This window comes from Oncorhynchus clarkii, chromosome 23 (genome assembly GCF_045791955.1).
Source record: "Oncorhynchus clarkii lewisi isolate Uvic-CL-2024 chromosome 23, UVic_Ocla_1.0, whole genome shotgun sequence".
In the NCBI taxonomy this organism is placed as follows: domain Eukaryota; kingdom Metazoa; phylum Chordata; class Actinopteri; order Salmoniformes; family Salmonidae; genus Oncorhynchus; species Oncorhynchus clarkii.
This window is the reverse complement of record NC_092169.1, coordinates 37452228-37479848: the sequence shown is the minus strand read 5'-3', so window position 1 is coordinate 37479848 and position 27621 is coordinate 37452228. Positions and strand designations below refer to the sequence as shown.

At 45.5% G+C, this 27621-nt stretch overlaps 1 protein-coding gene across 1 annotated transcript; it reads right to left on the bottom strand.

The window, feature by feature from the left end:
- Positions 1-882: 882 nt before the first annotated feature.
- LOC139381578 (myocardin-related transcription factor B-like) lies at positions 883-27049 on the bottom strand. Its single transcript, XM_071125221.1, has 13 exons — positions 27013-27049; positions 20959-21167; positions 9898-9963; positions 9757-9812; positions 9419-9656; positions 8959-9143; positions 7794-7934; positions 6929-7176; positions 5304-6405; positions 5019-5177; positions 3517-3663; positions 1597-1657; positions 883-1394 (listed from the first exon to the last, which is right to left on the bottom strand). The coding sequence occupies exons 2-13, from the start codon at positions 21110-21112 to the stop codon at positions 883-885; spliced, it is 3069 nt and encodes a 1022-aa protein (XP_070981322.1). The 5' UTR covers positions 21113-21167; positions 27013-27049.
- Between the last annotated feature and the right edge of the window lie 572 nt (positions 27050-27621).

Here is a 27621-nt window from a genome sequence, read left to right as displayed (position 1 = left end):
ACCATTAAATCTACAAAATCATTAACCGTGATTCACATTTCCTTGTGAGATGAAGGCGATGTAAGGCCCGCCTCCTTAGTGCACAGCTCATAGTGGGAGGAGACTACTCCTCCTTGTCCAATAGGAGTGATTTTGTTCTCGTCGTCAGTTCAGTTCATTGCTTAAAATAGTCCAACTGTCTCAACCAATACAATATGTATCAGAAGGGTCAGAAACCCCAAATATAGGTATGTTGCAATAAAAGACCAGTGTTAAACACAGCCTTGTACTCTGTCTGGTTTACATCTGTCAGTTATGCTGTCTGTCGTGGCTTGTTTACAACAGATCTGTAATAACCAAACAGCATGCGTCCACAGATAAATGGCTGTAGATGAAGACCCTGTAATATGACTGATGTGAAACGCATGCTAAGTTAACACATCCACGTGTTCACCGCAAGGCAAGCTGACCACCGTACATGCTGACTGTCAGGAGTTGTCAGGAGTTCAACCCAATGAAAACTCCAGGAGGGCTGAGGGAACATCTAACCTTGTTCTGATTGAAATATCTCCATCATTTACATGATATTTCCATAATGTCTGCATCCTTGTTCATTTGGCTCTGGCCCCACTACTCTATTAAGCAACACCCAATGCCCCCATCACCGGCTGGCCAATCCTAGGACATGGTAGCAAAAAATAAACAAGACAATTTTGTATTAAAAAATAAAGTTTTAAAATGCACCAGGACTATAACCTGACTAACCAAGTCCGGATTTATTATGTTGAGGGCCTCTATCCTTTTTCATTTCCTCAACCACTGCTATCCTCCTCTTCTCTCCACCATCGTCCCTCCATCCTTTTCCTCCTTTCCCCTCCATCCTTGTCCTCATCCATCTCTCCATCAGTCCCAGTGCAGCTGTAGGTCATGTGTATCCAGGACGTCTGAAGGAATCCCCAGTGGCGTAAGTCCCACCGCGGGGCCGGGCGGCATGGTTAGGTCCAGCCACTCCATGTTGTCCAGGGCTGTGTCAGACATGCCCATATTGAGGGAGGAGGGGGGAGACATGGAGTCGCAGAAGGACAGCTCCGAGGTGTCCATGGGGGAGTAGGGTTGATCCAGAAGCTGGGACTGCAGATCCTCGATCAGACCCAGGGTGCGGGGGTCCGTGGTTGGGGACAGATCGTTCAGGGTTCCCTCAAGGAAGGCCTCCAACAGCTTGTCTGAGGTCATGGAGGCCAGGCTTGGGAGATGGAGGGGGTCGACGGGCGAGATGGGAGGGGGAGCTACCTGGATCTGTGGAGGAGGCCTGGACAGGGCGGTGTTGACAGGGAGGGTAGTGATGTTGGCTGTGACAGGAACAGTCTTGGTGCTGAGAGACAGAAGGTCCGGCTGCTGGATGAAAGGAGTGATCTCTGGACGAAACAGAAGATGGGGAGAAATTCATCAGTTATATTAAAACACAGGCTTCTTTAATGTTAATGTTGAAAAAGAAAGTGCAGCCTTATCACTGTTTACAGAAATGAAAAGACCAGATAGTCATTACTAAGTCAGTCCCTTCAGGGTTAGGACAAGGAGCTAAAGGTGTAAACCTTTCCTGATGCTGTGAACTCTCACCTCCACTCTGAATCAGGATGTCAAATAGGTCGTCCATCTGCTGGCTATTTGCCGTGGAAACCTGAGAAAGAGACAATAAGGTAAGGGGGTGGAGATGCATGACCAACAGCATTACAGTCTCTGAGGTGTGACCAATAGCAATACATTCCATCAGGACTTCGAAGAGCACCTCATATATTTATGAATGTGTGTGTGTTATTGTATGAGTGCAGTAGTGGAAAAAGTACCCAATTATCATACTAAAGTAAAAGATACCTTAATAGAAAATGACTCAAGTAAAAGTGAAATTCACCCAGTAAAATACTAAACTCATCAAAAAAAGAAAAGTCCCTTTTTTCAGGGCCCTGTCTTTCAAATATAATTCGTAAAAATCAAAATAACTTCACAGATCTTCATTGTAAAGGGTTTAAACACTGTTTCCCATGCTTGTTCAATTAACCATAAACAATTAATGAACATGCACCTGTGGAACGGTCGTTAAGACACTAACTGCTTACAGACGGTAGGCATTTAAGGTCACAGTTATGAAAAATTAGGACACTAAAGAAGCCTTTCTACTGACTCTGAAAAACATCAAAAGAAAGATACCCAGGGTCCCTGCTCAGCTGCGTGAACGTGCCTTAGGCATGCTGCAAGGAGGCATGAGGACTGCAGATGTGGCCAGGGCAATAAATTGCAATGTCCGTACTGTGAGATGCCTAAGACAGCGCTACAGGGAGACAGGACGGACAGCTGATCGTCCTCGCAGTGGCAGACCACGTGTAACAACACATGCACCGGATCGGTACATCCAAACATCACACCTGCGGGACAAGTACAGGATGGCAACAACAATTACCCGAGTTACACCAGGAAAGTACAATCCCTCCATCAGTGCTCAGCTTGTCCGCAGGCTGAGAGAGGCTGGACTGAGGGCTTGTAAGGCCTGTTGTAAGGCAGGTCTTCACCAGACATCACTGGCAACAACATCGCCTATGGGCACAAACCCATCGTCACTGGACCAGACAGGACTGGCAAAAAGTGCTCTTCACTGACGAGTCGCGGTTTTGTCTCACGAGGGGTAATGGACGGATTTGCGTTTATCGTCGAAGGAATGAGCGTTACACCGTGGCCTGTACTCTGGAGCGGGATCAATTTGGAGGTGGAGGGTCCGTCATGGTCTGGGGCGGTGTGTCACAGCATCATCAGACTGAGTTTGTTGTCATTGCAGGTAATCTCATTGCGGTAGGTTACAGGGAAGACATCCTCCTCCCTCATGTGGTACCCTTCCTGCAGGCTCATCCTGTCATGACCCTCCAGCATGACAATGCCACCAGCCATACTGCTCGTTCTGTGCGTGATTTCCTGCAGGACAGGAATGTCAATGTTCTGCCATGGCCAGCGAAGAGCCCGGATCTCAATCCCATTGAGCACGTCTGGGACCCTGTTGGATCGGAGGGTAAGGGCTAGGGCCATTCACCCCAGAAATGTCCGGGAACTTGCAGGAAGAGTGGGGTGACATCTCACAGCAAGAACTGGCAAATCTGGTGCAGTCCATGAGGAGGAGATGCACTGCAGTACTCCATGAAGCTGGTGGCCGAATTCCGAACTCCTCCTTTTTTTAGACTTGGGAACACTACAACACTCAGACATAATTTACAAATGCATGTGTGTTTAGTGAGTCCGCCAAATCTTTTGATAAGTCTGTGAATTGGACCATTTTCCTGTCCTGCTAAGCATTCAAAATGTAACGAGTACTTTTAGTTGTCAGGTAAAATGTACGGAGTAAAAAGTACAATACAATACAGTACAATTTCTTTAGGAAAGTGGTGAAGTAAACGTTTTCAAAAATAGAAATAGTAAAGTACAGATACCCCCAAAACTACTTGAAAGTATTTTTACTTAAGTACTTTACACCACTGTATGAGTGTGTGTGTTCACCTGTGTGAGGTTGTTGGCCTGCTTCAGGTTGCGTGTCTGTATGACTGCATCCTCGTAGCGAGGGGGCTCCCTGGTCATGGGGGGCTGGGTCACGAAGGAGGAGGGTTGGAGGATGAAGCTGGGCTGGGATGGAGACGGAGAGGGGGACTGGAGGAAGAGAAGGAAGATAAAAAAACACTGAACAAACACAGCCTTCCTTGTCTTGTCTATAACCACCACAGCCTGCCTTGTCTTGTCTATAACCACCACAGCCTGCCTTGTCTTGTCTATAACCATCACAGCCTGCCTTGTCTTGTCTATAACCATCACAGCCTGCCTTGTCTTGTCTATAACCACCACAGCCTGCCTTGTCTTGTCTATAACCATCACAGCCTGCCTTGTCTTGTCTATAACCATCACAGCCTGCCTTGTCTTGTCTATAACCACCACAGCCTGCCTTGTCTTGTCTATAACCATCACAGCCTGCCTTGTCTTGTCTATAACCATCACAGCCTGCCTTGTCTTGTCTATAACCACCACAGCCTGCCTTGTCTATAACCATCACAGCCTGCCTTGTCTTGTCTATAACCATCACAGCCTGCCTTGTCTTGTCTATAACCATCACAGCCTGCCTTGTCTTGTCTATAACCATCACAGCCTGCCTTGTCTTGTCTATAACCACCACAGCCTGCCTTGTCTATAACCATCACAGCCTGCCTTGTCTTGTCTATAACCATCACAGCCTGCCTTGTCTTGTCTATAACCATCACAGCCTGCCTTGTCTTGTCTATAACCATCACAGCCTGCATTGTCTATAACCACCACAGCCTGCCTTGTCTATAACCACCACAGCCTGCCTTGTCTATAACCACCACAGCCTGCCTTGTCTATAACCACCACAGCCTGCCTTGTCTATAACCACCACAGCCTGCCTTGTCTATAACCACCACAGCCTGCCTTGTCTATAACCACCACAGCCTGCCTTGTCTATAACCACCACAGCCTGCCTTGTCTATAACCACCACAGCCTGCCTTGTCTATAACCATCACAGCCTGCCTTGTCTTGTCTATAACCACCACAGCCTGCCTTGTCTTGTCTATAACCACCACAGCCTGCCTTGTCTTGTCTATAACCACCACAGCCTGCCTTGTCTTGTCTATAACCACCACAGCCTGCCTTGTCTTGTCTATAACCACCACAGCCTGCATTGTCTATAACCACCACAGCCTGCCTTGTCTATAACCACCACAGCCTGCCTTGTCTATAACCACCACAGCCTGCCTTGTCTATAACCACCACAGCCTGCCTTGTCTATAACCACCACAGCCTGCCTTGTCTATAACCACCACAGCCTGCCTTGTCTATAACCACCACAGCCTGCATTGTCCATAACAACGACTCATATAACCAATGTAAGATTTAACAGGATTTGAGGGAGAAAGTGGAACTGGAAAGGTTGATGGTTTACAATGTGTATTTTGCATCACATTTAGCCTAGAGGATGATGTTTTCCCAATAATACCTTGTTGACAGGCCCATTGGAGAGGATGGGGTTGGGTGAAGCCCCCCGGGGAGAGAGCCTGTTATCTGGGGAGCTTCTCAGGAAACACTGGGGATGCATGTCAGGCCCTGTCTGGTTCTCCACCATCCCAGAGCCAGGGTCGTTGCACGCTGTGAAAGTCTGTAGAAGAGAGACACACAATAAGGGGTTAACCTTAACTTCATCACCAATTCTACTAGATCTCATTTCAAGCAGGTTTCAGATCCATATTTTCCAGGAACTGGTCCATGGTGTGATCTGACTTACCTGCAGCATGTGGTTATGATTAAGTATCTGCTGTTGAGTTGAGGCTTGCCGAGTCTCCATCTTGGTGGTGTGTACCTGGGGCACTGAGGCCTGGATCAGGCCTGGGGCTTGATTTGATATCGTAGCCTGGAGGACAGGCAGGAGGATCTGAGTAGTGCTATCCTGGGCTGCAAGCATGGTCTGGGTGCCAGGCTGACCTACAACCTGGGACACTGCCCCCTGGTGGCTGATGAAGAACTGGGGCAGGGTGGGGGTGAGGTAGGGCTGGTGCGGGGGCTGGGAGTTGCAGAGCACATCCTCCAGCTTCACCACAGTGGAAAGAGAGTGAGGGTGAGTCTGGGGAGCCATGTTTAGAGTAACCATGGCTGAGCATTTAGGGAGGACCCTGTCTTCCAGTTTGACCTTGTTGGAGGTCTGGATCATGGGGACAGGGTCTGTGGAGGGTCCCTGTAGAAGCTGGGTCTTCTCCACCTCCAGCTGCATCTTCAGCTCCTCCACTAGCCTCTGCTCCTGCTCCAGCTTCCTCATCAGCTCCTTGATCTGACGCTCCTTCTCATGGAGCCGCGGGTCATTCTCCTCCGGGACACCCGGCCTCAGGGGGGACATCCCCACGCTTGCACGACCGGGACTAACCCTCTGGGGGTCGAAAAATAGATCGGACACCCCTCTGTTGTCTTTAAAGGTGGAGAGGTAAGTGGGGATTGGGGATACTGGGGGTGTGGAGCTCACGCTCTCTGGTGCCAACTGATGGGCAGCTAGGAAAAGTGCGGGGGATGAGCTGACCTCCGTGGGGACTGAGGATGGAAGGGTGTTCAGGCCGGGGGTCAGAGCTGGGGTGCTGGGGCTCTCCTGGTAAGGCTTCAGCCTCTCAATGAGATCAGTCTTGGTCCCTGACACAGGGAGGCTTCGCCACTTCAGCTCCAGTTTCAACTCGGCCACCTTCATGTCCTCCAGGTTGGGGGGCAGGTGGCCAGGCTTGCGGTTGGATAGGCTGTTTGGGCGGACAGGGGTGGGAGGCGGGACAGTGGCGGCAGGCGGCAGGGACACCACTATAGAGGTTGGCAGACCGTTCACAGCGCTGCTCTGACCCTCAGCTACAGGCCTGAAGGAAGAGAGGAAGCGAAAAGATGGTGGAGTGAGAGATGACGAAGGAGGGAGAAGGGAAATGTGGGAGAAAGAGAGAGAAAGCGTGTTAGCAATATGAAGGGAACTAAGGAGGTTCCTCTGCCTGGTGCCTCAGTACACAGTCAGTAAATGGAACAATGCAACAATGAGTTCCAACAATAACTGACATACACAGTTCTAATGGGCCTTGGACTCCCACTAAGACAACATCCTGCAGGTTATTAATATCATTACAGAGGATTTGTTATTGGAAACTAGCTAATTGTCCATTTGCCATTTGGGCCATTGGAAACAACAACAGCTGGGTTGCTTTTTAGGTACTTTCCAGCTAACCTAACGTTCTCTTGTAAACCTTAGTTTGAACAACAGGTAGATGGATCCGGTCCATTTAAATAACATTTTCACTTGGTCTCCCATTGACTGAACTTAGGATTTGCCCCTAGGAGTGTCAGAAGTGATTATGAACATACTTTGTCCCTGAAATTACAGTAATATCCTACTTTAAGGGTGCTGGGAGGATGGTGTGGTAGTTATAGTGCTGCTGCTGCTGGTGGAGGATCTGCAGCTGGAGGAAGAGCTGCTGCTGGTGGAGGATCTTGGCGTAGGATGAGTCCATGGGGGCTTCGCTGGCCTCCTGTTTCTGGTCCTGGGGGACGTACTGGTGGTACTTTAACTTCTTGATCCGGGGCTTGGGCTCCTTGCCCTTCTTACTGCGATTCCTCTCCCCGGGCTGCCTGGGCTGGGTCTGCTGTGGGATAAGAGGAGGAGAAACGCCAAGATAAAGAAGATGTACATGCTTCAAAGCTACAAGTTATTTATAGAAAACATAATTGCATAACAATATGACACAAGATGCTCTCTACACAAAATAAAAACTCAAATACATTGACATAAAAACAGTCATCTAAAAAAGCATTTCCTTTTTGGGTTAAAAGTTATGTTTTTACTACTGGGCACAATCCAGTTAAGAACTGAAGAAATGAACCCAGGAAGAGTACAGGGTCAGTCTGTACACTCTAGGCAGAAAGGTCAGTTGGTGTCTTTTAGTACAACTGATTGGCTGTGTGTTGTCTCCCATTTCACAGGATATAGAAGTTTGGTTAGTCTTAGACTTGTTTTAATGAACAGGGTCAACTCTGACAATTTGTGTTTAGAAGTGACTTAAGCACTGTATTTTTCAATAACTGGAAGATGATTGAATTCAGATTTGAGTACAGAAAGATTTAAAACATGTAAAACACCTTTATTTATTCAGCGATTTGGATTCAATGCTAGTTCAAAGACGGAGCTTTTGTTTTAATGTGAACTTGTATTTTTGGAAAGTCTACTTCACCAAACAGTAGACAGAACAATGTGCCTGCTTACTTTCACTAGGGTGGGCCCTGGCTTTTGAGAAGCAACAGTGGTGATTGGCTGAGGTGCTGGAGCTGGGCGACTAACTGGTGGCTCATTGGTGGAGAGATCTTTGAGAAAGTCTGCTGTTGCCTGGGTGACAACAGGGAAGGGCTGGGACAGAAAAAGAAGAGAGGAAAACATTAACATTTCAGTCATGACAGGTAAGCCTATGTTTCAAGTTCATTTTATTTAGCTCAATTCTGAATTATTACAATCCTTCATGGGTAGAAAAAGAATGAGGGGTATTATCATTATCGTTCTGCCCCTGAACAAGGCAGTTAACCCACTGTTCCTAGGCCGTCATTGAAAATAAGAATTTGTTCTTAACAGACTTAGTTAAATAAAGGTAAAATAAATAAAAAATATATTAGGGATGCAAAGCGACCAGTAATTTACCAAAGTTAACGGAATCGTCAGTAATTTACAATATTCATTTTTTATACCTGTGCCCATATTGTCCATGCATTTCTAATGGCTAGACCATATGGTTCAAGAGAAAACTTAATGAAAAAAGCATCTAATCAACAATGGCATTATTTTTCTATTAATTCTGCAACGTTTCAACTAACTTTTTTCACAACTGCTAGTTTGGCGCCAAAACATTTACAACAAAGTCATATTGACATAGTCAAATAAATAAGTGTATAACAATTATAAAGGATGCTCCATGCTGAAACCCTCATATTAAACACATTATTACATTTACATTTTAGTAATTTAGCAGACGCTCTTATCCAGAGCAACTTACAGTAGTGAGTGCATACATTTTCATACTGGTCCCCCGTGGGAATCAAACCCACAGCGTTGCAAGTGCCACACTCTACCCACTGAGCTACATGGGACACCAAGGGTATTGAATAAGTTACTGGTTTATATTTATGCTTTACAGCTTTGTCATACATTTTTTTTAATCATGCTATTTGATTATTTTAATTACAGAAACCTAAAAAGCCACTAGACATCATTTTACAATTCCCCAAAAACCTTGAAAGCTACCAAAATTCTGGTAGTTTACTGGTAAACTTAGAAAGTTTCCCGTAATATACCCTCCCTTTTCAACACTAGGTATGATGAAGCATATGTATTGTCCTTCAAGAGGATATTTGAGTGGATAAAGATCCTCCCTAGTCCCTACCTGTAGGATGGTATGGTTGTTGGTTATGGTGGGCAGCGGTGGTGGACAGGGGGTCTCCAGGGCCCGGGGTTCCCCAGGGGAGGGTGCGGCGGCCTGGGACTCGTGGCTGGCCGGCTGCTCTGGAGACGGGGCATCCCCGCTGTCCTCCTCAAACCCGTAGGCGTCCAGTGCTTTGGGGTAGTTTACTGAGGGACCAACACAGTCAACAATAATACAGAACACTAACTAAGGGCCACGTTAAAAAGAGCGAAAGGTGAATGAAGAGGCCTAAGAATTGTGTGATCTGGGCCCGTTTAGCGCTGATCTAGGATCAGATTTCGACTGTCCATCTAATCTTATTCATTATGAGCCAGAAAGACAAAACTGATCATAAATCAGCACTCCTACACTAAGACTTGATACATACGGCTCCATATCACCATCTTTCTCTCAACCCCTCTCTCTCTCTCCTCTCCCTCACCAATGATGGCCTCCTTGATGCTGGGTTCTACAGGCAGAATGTTCTTTTCTACCAGTTCCATGGGACCGGGGCGCTGAGCCAGCTTCTCATTCAGGTCGTCAGCCAGCTTGGCCTTTTTCAGCTTCATCTGGGTGGCCTGCAAGGAGGGCTCTGCCCCAGTCTCCTTGAGGATGTGCATTCTGACCAGCTCAGATCTCTCTGGTCGGCTGCGAATCTTGTGCTTCAGGAAGTTCTCAGTCTGGGGAAGGGAACAGGGGGTCAGGGCATTGTCAAGTCATTTCAATGTAAGAAGTTACTGAATATATTAAAGGAATGTATTTGCAAGGCTGAGCTCTAACCCGGGCTCTCTCCAGGCTACGTATCTGCTCATGGAATGCTGCTGGGCTCTTTAGAGCTGCATGAACAGAAACACATGTCAGCTTCATCAACAGACAGATAATTACATTATGACTTTATGAAGTGGCAGTGCCCATACTCACGTGGCATTATGCCCTGGTCTACCAGCTGCTCACGGGTACGTCTCTGCTGTAGCCTCAGCTGAAGGACTGTTGGAGAAGAGAGAGAGAGAAGGGTAGACCCTTCAGTAAACAACCAGACGGCATTGCATCGGAGGGTCTGGAGTCATCATGAGTAACTGAGGTTTCGGAGCAGATTGTGGTTCTGATAGACCGCTAGACACATACCAGGGGGGTTTGGACCCCCACGGCCACCAACAACTACTACTCGTTTCCACTCTAGCCAGCAGTGTGACCACATAAAACTGACCAAAGGAATGTCCTCCGCTAACCCACTTTAATCCCTTATCTGAACAATAATGTCATTCCTTAAAAAACTGTTTCATTCTTTGGTCCTTGGAAAATTGTATAGGAACAGAAATCAGGGAGAATTGCGATTTTATCTCAAATGGCTAAACATGCGAGAATTTTTTTTTTTTAACAGCGAAAAAAGCTAAAATGTACTTGACTACATTGATTACCATAACAGCTCTGTGTTTCCTTCCTGTTACAATAAACAACATTACTGCAACCAAGAAACCAAATTGATTCCCCAGATCAAAAACAACCCTACTACCTCAATACAGAACATACATTGAGTTGTACAATTTAGAGTGGCAAAACCTCCCAATGTGACACATCATTGCATTAACAGAATGCTGAGTAGCCTGTGACCTCGGAGTCATTCTGAGCAAACAGACCGACACCTTCATCTGACCCTGAGAAACAAACTCCCATCCACTCTGGGCAATTCCACAGTAACAGAATGACACTGATTACGATTTTTCACTTTAAAAGACAGCCAAACAAAAACCAATCATTGGAAAGTTTAAGACTTTCCAATGAAGACCCATTTGCTACCAAGCTTTAACTGATGTCTTGAGATGTTGCTTCAATATATCCACATCAATTTCCCTCTTCATGATGCCATCTAGTTTATTAAGTGCACCAGTCCCTCCCGCAGCAAAGCACCCCCAAAAAACACGATGCTGCCACCCCCGTGCTTCACGGTTGGGATGGTGATCTTCGGCTTGCAAGCCTCCGCCTTTTTCCTCCAAACATAACGATGGTCATTATGGCCAAACAGTTCTATTTTTGTTTCATCAGACCAGAGGACATTTCTCCAAAAGTACGATCTTTGTCCCCATGTGCAGTTGCAAACCGTAGTCTGGATTTTTTTATGGCGGTTTTGGAGCAGTGGCTTCTTCCTTGCTGAGTAGCCTTTCAAGTTATGTCGATATAGGACTCGTTTTACTGTGGATATAGATACTTTTGTACCTGTTTCCCCCAGCATCTTCACAAGGTCCTTTGCTGTTGTTCTGGGATTGATTTGCACTTTTCGCACCAAAGTACGTTCATCTCCAGAAGACAGAACGCGTCTCCTTCCTGAGCGGTATGACGGCTGCGTGGTCCCATGGTGTTATACTTGCGTATTATTCTTTGTACAGATGAACCTGGTACCTTCAGGCGTTTTGAAATTTCTCCCAAGGATGAACCAGACTTGTGGAGGTCTACAAGAGTTCTTGGCTGATTTCTTTTGATTTTCCCATGCTGTCAAGCAAAGAGGCACTGAGTTTGAAGGCAGGCCTTGAAATGCATCCACAGGTACACATCCAATTGACTCAAATTATGTAAATTAGCCTATCAGAAGCTTCTAAAGCTATGACATCATTTTATGGAATTTTCCAAGCTGGTTTAAGGCACAGTCAACTTAGTGTATGTAAACCTCTGACCCACTGGAATTGTGATACAGTGAATTATATGTGAAATAATCTGTCTGTAAACAACTGTTGGAAAAATTACTTGTGTCATGCACAAAGTGGAATTACTGACTTGCCAAAACTAAAGTAAGTTAACAAGAAATGTGTGGAGTGGTTGAAAAACGAGATTTAATGACTCCAACCTAAGTCTATGTAAACTTCTGACTTCAACTGTACAACTCTATGCACAAGGACTACTTTTAACAATTCACACTGAAAATTTTACAAAAACACATTTACTCAAAGTACAGTGGAAGTATAATGTGTGGTAACAGAATGACCGTAAAGTCCACCTCAGTATTTTTATGTGACCACATTTTCCAAAAACTCTTAAATATCTACTCCGAATTAATTTTCGAAGATGCCTGCAGAAAGAACGGAGTGTCAGCTATGACATGACAACTGAAGTGAAGGTGAAGTGAAGTGGATTAACACCCGTTAAGAAAATTACATTAACAGAATGACATCAAGGTTGCCTGATCTGTAATATACAGAAATACATATTTATAAATGTGATTTTTTTCTCTTCATGGTGATGTATCCTGAAATGCTTGTGCTTCTAGTTCCGACAATGCAGTAATAACCAACAAGTAATCTAACTAACAATTCCAAAACTACTGTCTTGTACACAGTGTGAGGGGATAAAGAATATGTACATAAGGATATATGAATGAGTGATGGTACAGAGCAGCATAGGCAGATACAGTAGATTGTATCGAGTACAGTATATACATATGAGATGAGTATGTAAACAAAGTGGCATAGTTAAAGTGGCTAGTGATACATGTATTACATAAGGATACAGTCGATGATATAGAGTACAGTATATACGTATGCCTATGAGATGAATAATATAGGGTAAGTAACATTATATAAGGTAGCATTGTTTAAAGTGGCTAGTGATATATTTACATCATTTCCCATCAATTCCCATTATTAAAGTGGCTGGAGTTGAGTCAGTGTCAGTGTGTTGGCAGCAGCCACTCAATGTTAGTGGTGGCTGTTTAACAGTCTGATAGCCTTGAGATAGAAGCTGTTTTTCAGTCTCTCGGTCCCAGCTTTGATGCACCTGTACTGACCTCGCCTTCTGGATGATAGCGGGGTGAACAGGCAGTGGCTCGGGTGGTTGATGTCCTTGATGATCTTTATGGCCTTCCTGTGACATCGGGTGGTGTAGGTGTCCTGGAGGGCAGGTAGTTTGCCCCCGGTGATGCGTTGTGCAGACCTCACTACCCTCTGGAGAGCCTTACGGTTGAGGGCGGAGCAGTTGCCGTACCAGGCGGTGATACAGCCCGCCAGGATGCTCTCGATTGTGCATCTGTAGAAGTTTGTGAGTGCTTTTGGTGACAAGCCGAATTTCTTCAGCCTCCTGAGGTTGAAGAGGCGCTGCTGCGCCTTCTTCACAATGCTGTCTGTGTGAGTGGACCAATTCAGTTTGTCTGTGATGTGTATGCCGAGGAACTTAAAACTTGCTACCCTCTCCACTACTGTTCCATCGATGTGGATAGGGGGGTGTTCCCTCTGCTGTTTCCTGAAGTCCACAATCATCTCCTTAGTTTTGTTGACGTTGAGTGTGAGGTTATTTTCCTGACACCACACTCCGAGGGCCCTCACCTCCTCCCTGTAGGCCGTCTCGTCGTTGTTGGTAATCAAGCCTACCACTGTTGTGTCGTCCGCAAACTTGATGATTGAGTTGGAGGCGTGCGTGGCCACGCAGTCGTGGGTGAACAGGGAGTACAGGAGAGGGCTCAGAACGCACCCTTGTGGGGCCCCAGTGTTGAGGATCAGCGGGGAGGAGATGTTGTTGCCTACCCTCACCACCTGGGGGCGGCCCGTCAGGAAGTCCAGTACCCAGTTGCACAGGGCGGGGTCGAGACCCAGGGTCTCGAGCTTGATGACGAGCTTGGAGGGTACTATGGTGTTGAATGCCAAGCTGTAGTCAATGAACAGCATTCTCACATAGGTATTCCTCTTGTCCAGATGGGTTAGGGCAGTGTGCAGTGTGGTTGAGATTGCATCGTCTGTGGACCTATTTGGGCGGTAAGCAAATTGGAGTGGGTCTAGGGTGTCAGGTAGGGTGGAGGTGATATGGTCCTTGACTAGTCTCTCAAAGCACTTCATGATGACGGAAGTGAGTGCTACGGGGCGGTAGTCGTTTAGCTCAGTTACCTTAGCTTTCTTGGGAACAGGAACAATGGTGGCCCTCTTGAAGCATGTGGGAACAGCAGACTGGTATAGGGATTGATTGAATATGTCCGTAAACACACCGGCCAGCTGGTCTGCGCATGCTCTGAGGGCGCGGCTGGGGATGCCGTCTGGGCCTGCAGCCTTGCGAGGGTTAACACGTTTAAATGTCTTACTCACCTCGGCTGCAGTGAAGGAGAGACCGCAAGTTTTCGTTGCAGGCCGTGTCAGTGGCACTGTATTGTCCTCAAAGCGGGCAAAAAAGTGATTTAGTCTGCCTGGGAGCAGGACATCCTGGTCCGTGACTGGGCTGGATTTCTTCCTGTAGTCCGTGATTGACTGTAGACCCTGCCACATGCCTCTTGTGTCTGAGCCGTTGAATTGAGATTCTACTTTGTCTCTGTACTGACGCTTAGCTTGTTTGATAGCCTTGCGGAGGGAATAGCTGCACTGTTTGTATTCGGTCATGTTACCAGACACCTTGCCCTGATTAAAAGCAGTGGTTCGCGCTTTCAGTTTCACACGAATGCTGCCATCAATCCACGGTTTCTGGTTAGGGAATGTTTTAATCGTTGCTATGGGAACGACATCTTCAACGCACGTTCTAATGAACTCGCACACCGAAGCACAAGCATTTCGCTACACTCGCATTAACATCTGCTAACCATGTGTATGTGACAAATAAAATTTGATTTGATTTGATTTGAAAAAGGTACAAATATTTAATATCCTCCTTTGCATATTTGGGTATAATTCTACACACTGGCTATTATTCTAATGAGCTCTGCCCCCAAACAAGACCAAATTTGGTCCGGACCAAATCTGAACCAATCAATCATAGACGTCTAGGTTTCATAAGTTTGGACATCACAGTACAGTAAAACAGAGTATAGTTCAGTACAATACTGTAAATGATACTGTACTCGTGTGCTTTACTGTACTCTACTGTATAGTAGGGATGGGATTTTGAAAAGATTTTACTATTCAAATAATGACTTTTTTTTGTATATCCGGATAGTCAAAATAAATGCTGCTTTTCACAGGTAGTTTGTCTAACAGCAACCCCGAAAGAGAAGTTTGATTTTCCCCATTATAGAACGGATTCTGTTACAAAAATGTTTTCTGGTGAGTGTTTTGCATTGCTCGGTGTCAGGTTAGTAAGAGCCGGTTAGTAAGAGCCAGTTAGTAAGAGCCAGTTAGTAAGAGCCAGTTAGTAAGAGCCAGTTAGTAAGAGCCAGTTAGTAAGAGCATGGTTAGGTATCAGTAAGAGCTGGGAGAGGTGACATTAACTGGAGAGTGAGGGAGAGGTTTAACAGTCTTGATTTGACCATTTGACAGAAAGAAAACAGTTATGAGCTGAACACAACAGTATGCCAGTGGAAGGAAGGACAGTAGCAGGTGACCCAACTGTGGGTTTGTCACTACTATGAATTCCCATTGTAGCCAATTCAGTTGCAGTCATTCTGTTAAATGTTTTTTGGGTCATTCTGTTACTGATTTGGTAACAGAATGACATGTTTTAATCACTTAATAAATAATACACCAAATTGTTTTATTAGTAAAATCAAACCTAAATGGTAGGTCTACCTTTGCTTGTTACTTCTGTGAACTTTCATTATTCTCCCTCCTCACGAGGGAAAGATATTAGAAAATATCTTAAAGATATTGGGGCAGAATTACAAGGCCCAAGGCAACGTTTCTTAAAGTTACAGAAGGCAGAAAAAAATGCTCCAAAACTAAATCTAAGTGTTGATATTAGTTCAACATTGTGTATTGATGTATTTCAAAATACTTTTTCTGCTACATGTTGTCTGAGACCCCTTTTCCATCTGTTTGTTCAGAAATCTAAACCTTTGCTTATTCCCACAACTAACAGACACATCAACTGTTCAGGGGAGACTGCGTGAATCAGGCCTTCATGGACAAATTGCTGCAAAGAAACCACTACTAAAGGACACCAATACGAAGAAGAGACTTGCCTGGGCCAAGAAACGAGCAATGAACATTAGACCGGTGGAAATCTGTCCTTTGGTCTGATGAGTCCAAATGTTTTATTTTTGGTTCCAAGCTCTGTCTTTGTGAAACGCAGAGTAGGTGAACGGATGATCTCCGCATGTGTGGTTCCCAAGGCACACTTAACCAGCATGGCTACCACAGCATTTTGCAGCGATACACCATCCCACCTGGTTTGCGCTTAGTGGGACTATCATTTTGCTTTTCAACAGAACAATGACCCAACACACCTCCAGGCTGTGTAAAGGCTGTTTGACCAAGAAGGAGAGTGATGGAGTGCTGCATCAGATGGCCTGGCCTCCACAATCACCTGACCTCAACCCAATTGAGCTGGTTTGGGATGAGTTGGACCGCAGAGTGAAGGAAAGGCAGCCAACAAGTGCTCAGCATATGTGGGAACTCCTTCAAGAGTTGGGAAAGCATTGAAGCTGGTTGAGAGAATGCCAAGATGTCTTCACTATTATTCTACAATGTAGAAATAGTAAAAATAAAGAAAAACCCTTGAATGAGTAGATGTGTCCAAACCTTTGACTAGTACTGTATATAGGGATTAATTTCCCCAAAATATAGAATCTTAGCTTTCATTTGACACCAAATTTGATAAACTTCACATATTAGTGCTATTGGAGTTTTTTACATGGAAATGCCCCTCACTCCCTGAATCACAAGTCTCACTGAATGCGCCACTGCCAAAAAAGCCATAACCGAAGAAACAACAGAATAAGTGGAGAATCTCCTAATGTATCTGGCCTATACACTCAGTTGGCCTATACAGGGGTCTAAACCACACCCTACCCAAAACACTATGTCTCAACAAATTGATACTCCAGGAACCACAAACAAGCAAAGGTAATAAGAGGGTGCTGAGTGAGCGAGCGAGCGAGTCACCTGATCTGAATCGGTCCCTGCAGACGGAGGGGGTCTCCACATTCAGACAAGCCATAGTTAATATCAGCCACGCAGGACAGAGCTGAGGGAGCTCTGGAAGGTCTGAATGCTACAGACTAACTATCGTCCCATATGTCAGTGTTAGTTCACAGAGAGCTACGGGAGAGATGAATCACCAGACTCCAAGTCTACCAGGATATGCATGCTTTGATATTCTCTCAATGCGCTACTCTAATACTCCTCTCTCTCTCTCTCACACACAATTTCTCCCTTGTAGGCAGATCAACCACTGCCCCCTCCCTCTTTCACTCGCTTTCTCGCTATCTGACTGTTTCTGTCGGTATGCTTCAGTTGATGGATTGTATCTGTCCTCATCAGTCAGTAGCAATCAACCCATCAGTAAGAAACAAGAGGCAGAACAGGATTGGTTCAACTTAACCCCTGCAGTGAGTGATCGCCCATCACCCCTTACAGCATCTTTTAGGAGAACAGAAAGTCATAACACTAGCTAAGTGACACTAGGGTCTGTCTGGCTGATTCACATTTCAATGGAGTAATAACACTGACCTCTGGGGAACACCCTGACCAGACTGTCAGTCATAGTGTTATGTAAACACTGGTCTATGTAGGGCTGAGTTAACACACAGACACACACACACAGACAGTTTACATGCAAACACAGACAGTCTCTGCAATGTTTCCTAAGATATGGGTCAGCTCAGTGAACTCAGTCCAGGTCAGCTATGAGGGTAAGAGATTCTGACCAGGATTCCAAGGAGTCTGACACTTTCACAACTCCCATGTGGTTAATCTTTTAACAGTATGTAGTTTCTCCAGTTGCTCAATGTCTGAAGTGCAGGTGATGTGTGGGAAGAGATGTATCAGGGCTTGACATTAATGCTTATCCCCTTGTCCGGGACAAGTCAAAACAATAATAATACATCTAGCAAGAAGAATATAGTCTGAAGTTGTCCCGAATGGACAAGTAAAAAAAATAATAATCACAATATCAAACAATTAGTCCGATCAGAATTGGATCAAAACCCTCTGGATGTGATGTGTTGCACACTGTTCTCTCAATCTCTGAAGAGCTCATCGGAATAGAATTATTGCATTGACAGGCATTGGCAGTCTTTCAATCACGGAGACGCGTGCAGCCACATTTGTTGAAATTCCTTGTTAGTTAGTGAGTCGTTTGCCGATTTATAGCACATTTTTGGTCAGCAAACAGGGTTCATGTGTTTATGAAAAGTCCAGGCGGAGGCATTGCAGCACCAGGTAGGCTAGCCTATAAAATAAATAATGATAGACAGACTGACTAGATAGCAAATTCAAAACATATAGCCTAGTTATCTCGATAGTTAACGATTTAGGTAACAGCATGTATTAATGTCATTGTCATGTCCTATATCTGCCCTGTCCCTGTGTAGCAAAGGGAGCGATGCATTCTGGGTGCGAGCGTAAGCATACGACGGTTGAGCAATTACAATTTCTAAATGTAGCATTACATGACGCAAAATGAGTCATACCGGCAGTATTTCTGTTATATATATATTTATATATATAAAAAACTTAGGGATGTCCTTGTCCCACCACGCTCTATTGACTCCTTGTGGCGGGCCAGGCGCATGCACGCTGACTTCGGACGCCAGTAGTACGGTGTTTGCGACTGGTTTCCGGATTAAGCGAGCAGTGTGTCAAGAAGCAGTGCGGCTTGGCAGGGTCGTGTTTCGAGGACGCATGGCTCTCGACCTTCGCCTCTCTCGAGTCCGTACGGGAGTTGCAGCAATGGGACAAGACTAACTACCAATTGGATACCATGAAATTAGTGAGATTAGTGAGAAAAAAGGGGTACAAAAATACTTGTGTGTGTGTAAATATAAGTGTGTGTGTGTGCACAATCCCTCCATCAGTGCTCAGACTGTCCACAATAGGCTGAGAGAGGCTATACTGAGGACTTGTAGGCCTGTTGTGTACACACACACAACATTTTGGACACACCTACTCATTCCAGGGTTTTTCTTTATTTTTACATTGTAGAATAATCGTGAAGACATCAAAACTGAAATAACCATCAAGCGCTATGATGAAACTCATGAGAGCCATTCCTCATAGCGTTTTACCAAATTGGGCTATCATCTGCATACCACCCCTACCTTGTCACAACACAACTGATTGGATAAATGAAGGAAAGAAATTCCACAAATTCACTTTTAACAAGGCACACCTGCTAATTGAAATGCATTCCAGGTTACTACCTCATGAAGCTGCTTGAGAGAATGCAAAGAGCATGTAAAGCTGTCTTCAAGGCAAAGGGTGGCTACTATGAAGAATCTCAAATATATTTTGATTTGTGTAACACCTTTTTGGTTACTATGTGATTCCATATGTGCTATATCATAGTTTGTCTTCACTATTATTCTACAATGTAGAAAATAGTAAAAATAAAGAAACCCTTGAGTAGGTGTGTCCAAACATTTGACTGGTACTGTGTGTGTGTGTGTGTGTGTGTGTGTGTGTGTGTGTGTGTGTGTGTGTGTGTGTGTGTGTGTGTGTGTGTGTGTGTGTGTGTGTGTGTGTAAATGCCATAGGCATTTAAGGTCACAGTTATGAAAAATTAGGACACTAAAGAGGCCTTTCTACTGACTCTGAAAAACACCAAAAGAAAGATGCACAGGGTCCCTGCTCATCTGCGTGAAAGTGCTGCAATTGAGGCATTAGGACTACAGATGTGGCCAGGGCAATAAATTGCAATGTCCGTACTGTGAGACGCCTAAGACAGCGCTACAGGACGGACGGCTGATCGTCCTCGCAGTGGCAGACCACGTGTAACACCAGCACAGGATCGGTACATGCGAACATCACACCTGCGGGACTGGTACAGGATGGCAACAACAACTGTCCGAGTTACACCAGGAACGCACAATCCCTCCATCAGTGCTCAGACTGTTCGCAATAGGCTGAGAGAGGCTGGACTGAGGGCTTGTAGGCCTGTTGTAAGGCAGGTCCTCACCAGACATCACTGGCAACAATGTCGCCTATGGGCACAAACCCACCGTCGCTGGACCAGACAGGACAGGCAAAAAGTGCTCTTCACTGACTAGTCACAGTTTTGTCTCACCAGCGGTGATGGTCGGATTCGCGTTCATCGACGAAGGATTGAGTTTTACACCGAGGCCTGTACTCTGGAGAGGGATCAATTCGGAGGTGGAGGGTCTGCCATGGTCTGGGGCAGTGTGTCACAGCATCATCGGACTTAGCTTATTGTCATTGCAGGCAATCTCATTGCTTTACGTTACAGGGAAGACATCCTCCTCTCTCATGTGGTACCCTTCCTACAGGCTCATCCTGACATGACCCTCCAGCATACTGCTTGTTCTGTGCGGGATTTCGTGCAAGACAGGAATTTCAGTGCTCTGCCATGGCCAGCAAAGAGCCCGGATCTCAATCCCATTGAGCACGTCTGGGACTTGTTGGATCGGAGGGTGAGGGCTAGGGCCATACCCCCCAGAAATGTCCGGGAACTTGCAGGTGCCTTGGTGGAAGAGTGGGGTAACATCTCACAGCAAGAACTGGCAACTCTGGTGCAGTCCATGAGGAGGAGATGCACTGCAGTACTTAATGCAGCTGGTGGCCACACCAGATACTGACTGTTACTTTTGTTTTTGACCCCCCCCCCTGCCCCCCCCCCCCTTTGTTCAGGGACACATTGTTCCATTTCTGTTAGTCACATGTCTGTGGAACTTGTTCAGTTTATGTCTCAGCAGTTGAATCTTGTTATGTTCATACACATATTTACATGTTAAGTTTGCTGAAAATAAACGCAGTTGACAGTGAGAGGACGTTTCTTTTTTTGCTGAGTTTATATATATCATCTATTGCTGACATGCAAAAATAATGTGGGACTATATCAACAATGGACTAACGAGAGATCGTTTTTGGGTGGAATTCTCATTTAAGCCATCTAAGCTGTCATTAGGACCTGGCAAACAGAATGGCGTTTCTAAAGCCCTGTTCAACCCAGTAATCATGTGTTCATTCATCAGTGCCTTAGCCAGACCCATAGAGCTGCCAGAACAACAACTGGGCTGTGTGAGTAATGGTTAGCCTGCAATGCATGCTAGACAGCCGATTCCTTATAATGACTGACTATAACCACTGATTCTGTTTCACTGTGTGTGTGTCTTTCCTCCCCACTCACCATTCTTGCGTTCATTGAGGGGGTGTAGGTTGTTACTGGGCTGTAGGGACAGCTTCTCCAGCTCATGGGTAAACGCCTCACTCTGGGGACTGGGCAACAGCAGACCCAACATCCCACAATCCCCCTCTGCTCCGAACAGCCCCTGGGGCTCCATCTCCACAGGGGGTCTGGGGGTCAGGGGTCTCCCTGACGGTGATGTCACGTGATATCTGCATGGGAAAAGAGAAGAGGATCCAGGTTTATTTGTTTTATTTTAACAAGACGAAAGACAAGATGAAGATGATGAAAAAGGCTGAATCAACCTTTACTACTACATTTTAAAAACAGTGAAGAATGTTACAACATGCCCTGGGATAACAGTGTTCTTCTCAACTCAACATGATTACCAGGTTGGCATCAATGGCATGACTCAACATACTGGGCGTGGTGGTATGGAAGGTCTAATATATAATCTACCATCTGGAAGAGCTCTCTACCCATGTTATTAATTTAGGAGCTAGTGATGCATGTGTGTGAGAGTGAAATAATTGTTTTAAACAACAGTCATAATAAGAAAGAAGCTGAATGCATCAAATCCAGAGTTCCCCTACTGCCTTATAATCTGGAAATCACGTCATGATGGTGGTTTGAAACAGTGGGAATGGAACGGCTTTAGGGGGAGCAAAACAAACAGTTGGGTAACCATAGCTACCAATAACCTCACAACCAGTGTATGATGGATGGCTCCCATTCCACCATCAGCTCCATTCAGCCATTTCAAACCACATCCATCTACAGCTAAGTGGAACAACCCTGACATGTTGGTATTGGCATGGCAGCAACATCCTTTCTCTGCCTCGCCTCTGGATTCTGAACCAGCACCAACATGTACCAATGTACCAACTTAAAGGACAAAGATTTGACGAGCGTCTCGGTAAAGTGGGGTACATGAACTCTCACACTCCATTTTTTTTGGTTGTTGTGAAAACAAAAGTTATCTGTAACCAACACCATACCGTTGACAATATCTGGGGTTTTCTGTGAACCTCGAGCCTTGTTGATGCTCTACATGGATAGAAAAATGTCTCTCTTCATTCCTTTGCAGTCAGTTCCTTCATTTAAATACTTGAATAACTTTATTGTTTACATCTGCTGGATAATAGTAAACATGTTCATACATGGTCTAGAGCAAATGTTCCCTGTAAACTGCGTGCGTGGCCGTGCATGTCCTCCATAAGTAATGCCAGGCCGGGCAGAGACGCAAGAGACTGAACTTCACTGAGTTCCCCCCTTTAGTTTGCACTATATAGATCAACGTTTCTTCTGTGATTTAATTAACATTATATCAATCCCTTTTCAATGCAACAAACCAAAACACAACTAACTTTGCAAGATTGAGTCTGGGATTACATCATACGACACAATACAATACAATGCAATGCAATTTACAGTCACCTAATTTGCCCATGTAAAAAATCAAAGTAAAAAAATTATGAATTAATGTAAAGCCCTTCATAATGTAAAAACGCTTTTAAAAGTCTTGTGCAATGTAGGCCTGCATCAAAAGCTATTTCCATGTGAAAATGTTATGGAATTTGATCCATTGGTTTTGTTGGCCACAATAGCCACAATGGCCTATTGACTACAGTCTGAAACTAAGGGTACAGCCTCAGTGTTCACTGTGAATGTGCGCCTGAAAAAAATAAGCGGAAACATTGATCCACAGTAGTGACTTGAATGTAGCCACTGTTGCTAAGAGACCCAGCAGTCTCACCCACACAAGAGTCAGTGGAGCCACTGCGGCCCCTCATGATGAGTTCTGTTTGTTTGTGCCCCCCACCACATCACAGTTCCCCAACCCTGTTTTAAATCAAAAAGTATCCCCACAAGTACATCTAATATGCACAGTCAAACACACTGCACTTTAACAAAATCAAATCAAGTTTTGTGGGTTACACACACATGGTTAGCAGCTGTTAATGCGAGTGTAGCGAAATGCTTGTGCTTCTAGTTCTGACAGTGCAGTAATATCTAACAATTCCACAACAACTACCTGATGCACACGAATCTAAGTAAAGGGATGGAATAAGAATATGTACATATAAATATATGGATGAGCGATGACCGAGAAGCTTAGGCAAGATGCAATAGATGGTATAGAATACAATATATACACATGAGATGAGTTATACAAGATATGTAAACATTATTAAAATGGTATTATCAAAGTGCCTGTGATCCATTTATTAAAGTGCGAACAGCCTCTCTGTGTCATTGATGGCTGTTTTAACAGTCTGATGGCCTTGAGATAGAAGCTGTTTTTCTAGTATCTCGGTCCCTGTTTTGATGCACCTGTACTGACCTTGCCTTCTGGTTTTCATCCTTGATGATCTTATTGGCCTTCTTGTGATATCGGGTGCTGTAGGTGTCCTGGAAAGAAGGTAGTTTATGCATTGTGCAGACGGCACCACCCTCTGGAGAGCCTTACGGTCGTGGGCTGTGCAGTTTCTGTACCAGGCGGTGATACAGCCCAACAGGATGCTCTCAATTGTGCATCTGTAAAAGTTTGAGGGTTTTAGGTGACAAGCCAAATGTCTTCAGCCTCCTGAGGTTGAAGAGGCACTGTTGCACTTTCATCACACTGTCTGTGTGGGTGGACCATTTCAGTTTGTCAGTGACGTGTACGGTGAGGAACTTAAAACTTCTCCACTGCTGTCCCGTCGATAGGCGGATGCTCCAACTGCGGTTTCAAGAAGTTTACAATCATCTCCTTTGTTTTGTTGACGTTGAGTGAGAGGTTGTTTTCCTGCCACCACACTCCGAGGGCCCTCACCTCCTCCCTGTAGGCTGTCTCATCTTTGTTGGTAATCAAGCCCACTACTGTCGTGTTGTCTGCAAACTTGATGATTGAGTTGGAGGCGTGCATGGCCACGCAGTCATGGGTGAACAGGGAGTACAGGAGTGGGCTGAGCACACACCCTTGTGGGGCCCCAGTGTTGAGGATCAGCGAAGTGGAGATGTTTCCTACCTTCACCACCTGGTGGCGGACTGTCAGGAAGTCCAGGACCCAATTGCATAGGGCGGAGTTGAGACCCAAGGCCTCAAGCTTAATGATAAGCTTTGGATGGTACTATGGTGTTGAATGCTGAGCTGTAGTCGAAGAACAGCATTCTTACATAGGTATTCCTCTTGTCCAGATGGGATAGGGCAGTGTGCAGGCGATTGCATCCTCTGTGGACCTATTGGGGCAGTATGCAAATTGAAGTGGGTCTACGGTGGCAGGTAAGGTGGAGGTGATATGATCCTTGACTTGTCACTCAAAGCACTTCATGATGAAATAAGTAGTACCATCCAAAGCTTATAGTCATTTATTCAGTTCTCTTTGCCTTCTTGGGTACAGGAACAATGGTGGCCATCTTGAAGCATATGGAGACAGCAGACTGGGATAGGGAGAGATTGAATATGTCCGTAAACACACCAGCCAGCTGGTCAACGCATACTCTGAGGATACGGCTAGTGATGCTGTCTGGGCCGGTAGCCTTGCAAGGGTTAACACGTTTAAATGTCTGACTCATGTCGGCTACGGAGAAGGAGAGGGAGGGCCCGCAGTCCTTGGTAGCGGTCCGCGTTGGTGGCACTGTACTTTCCTCAAAGCGGGCAAAGAAGGTGTTCAGTTTATCTGGAAGCAAGACGTTGGTGTCTGTGACGTGGCTGGTTTTCTTTATGTAGTTTGTAATTGCCTGTAGACTCTGCCACATATGTATCGTGTCTGAACCGTTGAATTGCGACTCCACTTTGTCCCTAAACCAACATTTCGCTTGATTGATTGTCTTGCGGAGGAAATAACTACACCATCTATATTCTGTCATCTTTCCATGGTTAAATGCAATGGTTACCGCTTTCAGTTTTGCGCCATCTATCCACGGTTTCTGGTTAGGGTAGGTTTTAATAGTCACAGTGGGTACAACATCGCCAACATTGCTGAGTCAGCGTATAAATCAATGTTATTCTCTGAGGCTGCCCGGAACATTTCCCAGATCAAAACAATCTTGAAGCATGGAATCCGATTGGTCAGACCAGAAGTTAGAGCAGCGGTGATCCAGTGTATTGCCCGCACGAGTGCTACAATCAATATGCTGATAGAATTTAGCCTTATTCTCAAATTTGCTTTATTAAAATCCCCAGCTACAATAAATGCAGCCTCTGGATATATGATTTCCAGTTTGCATCGAGTCCAGTTCAGGTTCCTTGAGAGCCGTCGTGGTATCAGCTTGAAGAGGGATATACACAGCTGTGATAATAACCGACGAGAATTCTCTTGGGAGATAATATGGTCGGCATTTGATTTTAGATGAACAGAAGGACTTGAGATTCTGTATGTTGTTACAATTACACCATGAGTCGTTAATCATGAAGCATACACCCCCGCCTTTCTTCCCAGAGAGAATGTTTATTTCTGTCGGCGTGATTCATAAAGAATCCCGGTGGCTATACCGACTCCGACAACATATCCTGAGAAAGCCATGTTTCCGTGAAACAGAGAATGTTACAATCCCGGATCTCTCTCCTAATTTAATCTACCTTGCTATCTAGAGACTAGACATTAGCGAGTAATATACTTGGAAGTGGTGGGTGGTGTGCACGCCTTCGAAGTTTGACCAGGAGGCCGCTCCGTCTACCTCTTCTGCAGCGACGTTGTTTTGGGTTGGCCTCTTGAATCAGATCCAATGTCCTGGGTGGTGGTGCGAACAATGGATCCTCGTCGGAAAAGTCGTATTCCTGGTTGTAATGTTGGTAAATTGACGTCACTCTGATATCCAACAGACAAGATCATTCATATAATCTAGTCCGCAGCATTCGTCTTCCACCTCCCTCAGCCAAACTGTAAGAGGTAGTTGAACTCACCACCGGAGCCAGTTAAAACACAGTTCAGTTCAAATTACTCTATACTTAGGCCCTGGTTATTCAAGGTGTTATGTCACCGGGGCAGGTGCAGGTGGACTGCAGACATATTAGGGTCACGGGGTGCAATGTTCTGACTGTAGATGAATTTAATGAAGAGCTGACATGATCCCCAACCACATTACATAACGTCTTCCTCCATAGAGAGTTGTGCCTATTCTACACAATAGAACGAATTGTGAACGTTCCAGTGTGGTGCAATACAGAGAGGGGTGAGTGCAGCCCACAGCTCCGAGTTTTCACTCGAACTTCTGTTTCTTTTAGTAAGAAACACAAACGAGGGCCTCCCGGGTGGCGCAGTGGTCTAAGGCACTGCATCGCAGTGCTAGCTGTGCCACCAGAGATTCTGAGTTCCAGCCCAGGCTCTGTCGCAGCCAGGCGGGACCGGGAGGCCCATGGGGTGGCGCACAATTGGCCCAGCGTTGTCCGGGTTAGGGAGGGTTTGGCCTGCAGGGATATCCTTGTCTCATCGCACACTAGCGACTCCTGTGGCGGGCCGGGAGCAGTGCACACTGACCAGGTCGCAAGGCGTATGGTGTTTCCTCCGACACATTGGTGCGGCTGGCTTCCAGGTTGGATGTGCGTTGTGTCAAGAAGCAGTGCGGCTTGGTTGGGTTGTGTTTCTGAGGATGCATGGCTCTCGACCTTCACCTCTCCCGAGTCCGTGCGTTGCAGCGATGAGTTGCAGCGATGAGACAAGTCTGTAACTACTAAGAATTGAATACCATAAAATTGGGGAGATAAAAGGGGTGGGAAAAAAACACATGGGGAGGAAAACAAACCTATCCTCCAAATTCAAGTAGTTGGTCATTCATATCCGACTTAGGCTTGATATCAATGGAACCAACTCATGTAGGATGATGTAATCGTTCTATTTGAATGGAGTAGGGTAATTTTCTACCATGGGTTGTGAACTTTAAAAGGCTAGACTATAACTATTGCTAGACAACGGAATACAGTTATACAGACATAGTTCAGATAAAGGTTTTTATATAGCCTAAGATGAGTCCTGACAAGCTTTTAAATAATTATCTAGTAAAAATATTGCCAAGTCACAATGTCAATTTAGTTCCATTCGTTACAGCAACGTTATGTCATAATGCCATTCCTTACCACCGCTGGAAGAAGGGCTGAAGGAGGAGAGGAAGAGAGACTTCTATCTGGGTCCAGCTGGTACAGCACACTGAGCCATGGAGACAGACCTGGGGAGAGAAGACAGAGATCATTTCAAATGTAATTCTGCAACGAACTACAACTAACGCTCCATGAGAACAAAGAAAGCCTTCTGCGCAAATCTGAATATGTCGAAGATCTTGACCACAAACCTTCGTAAGATTTGTATCAATCAGAAAATCATGAACAATGTAGGCTATATGAGGCCAAAAACAGAGGCTTTAAGGAAGGCTCTGCAAGGAAACACAGGGACTGTGCTGTGGCGGCAAGCGGCGGTTGCTATAGCAACAACAGGTTGTGGTCTCTGTGGCAATGGGATGTTCCGGAGGTGAGAAGAGAGAGAAGGAAAGGCAATAGCTGGACACGCTCTCAGACACGAGGGGATTTTCACGGAAGGGCAACCCTGTGACAGCAGCACCAACCAGTTCAAACAAGACACAAAACACTGCAGGACAGTCTCTAAGCTACAGAGCTTCTAGTGCACTCTCCTCAAATCATAGGTTGCCAATGGCAACAAGCCTGGACAGAGTGTGTGTGCGCGCGAGTCAT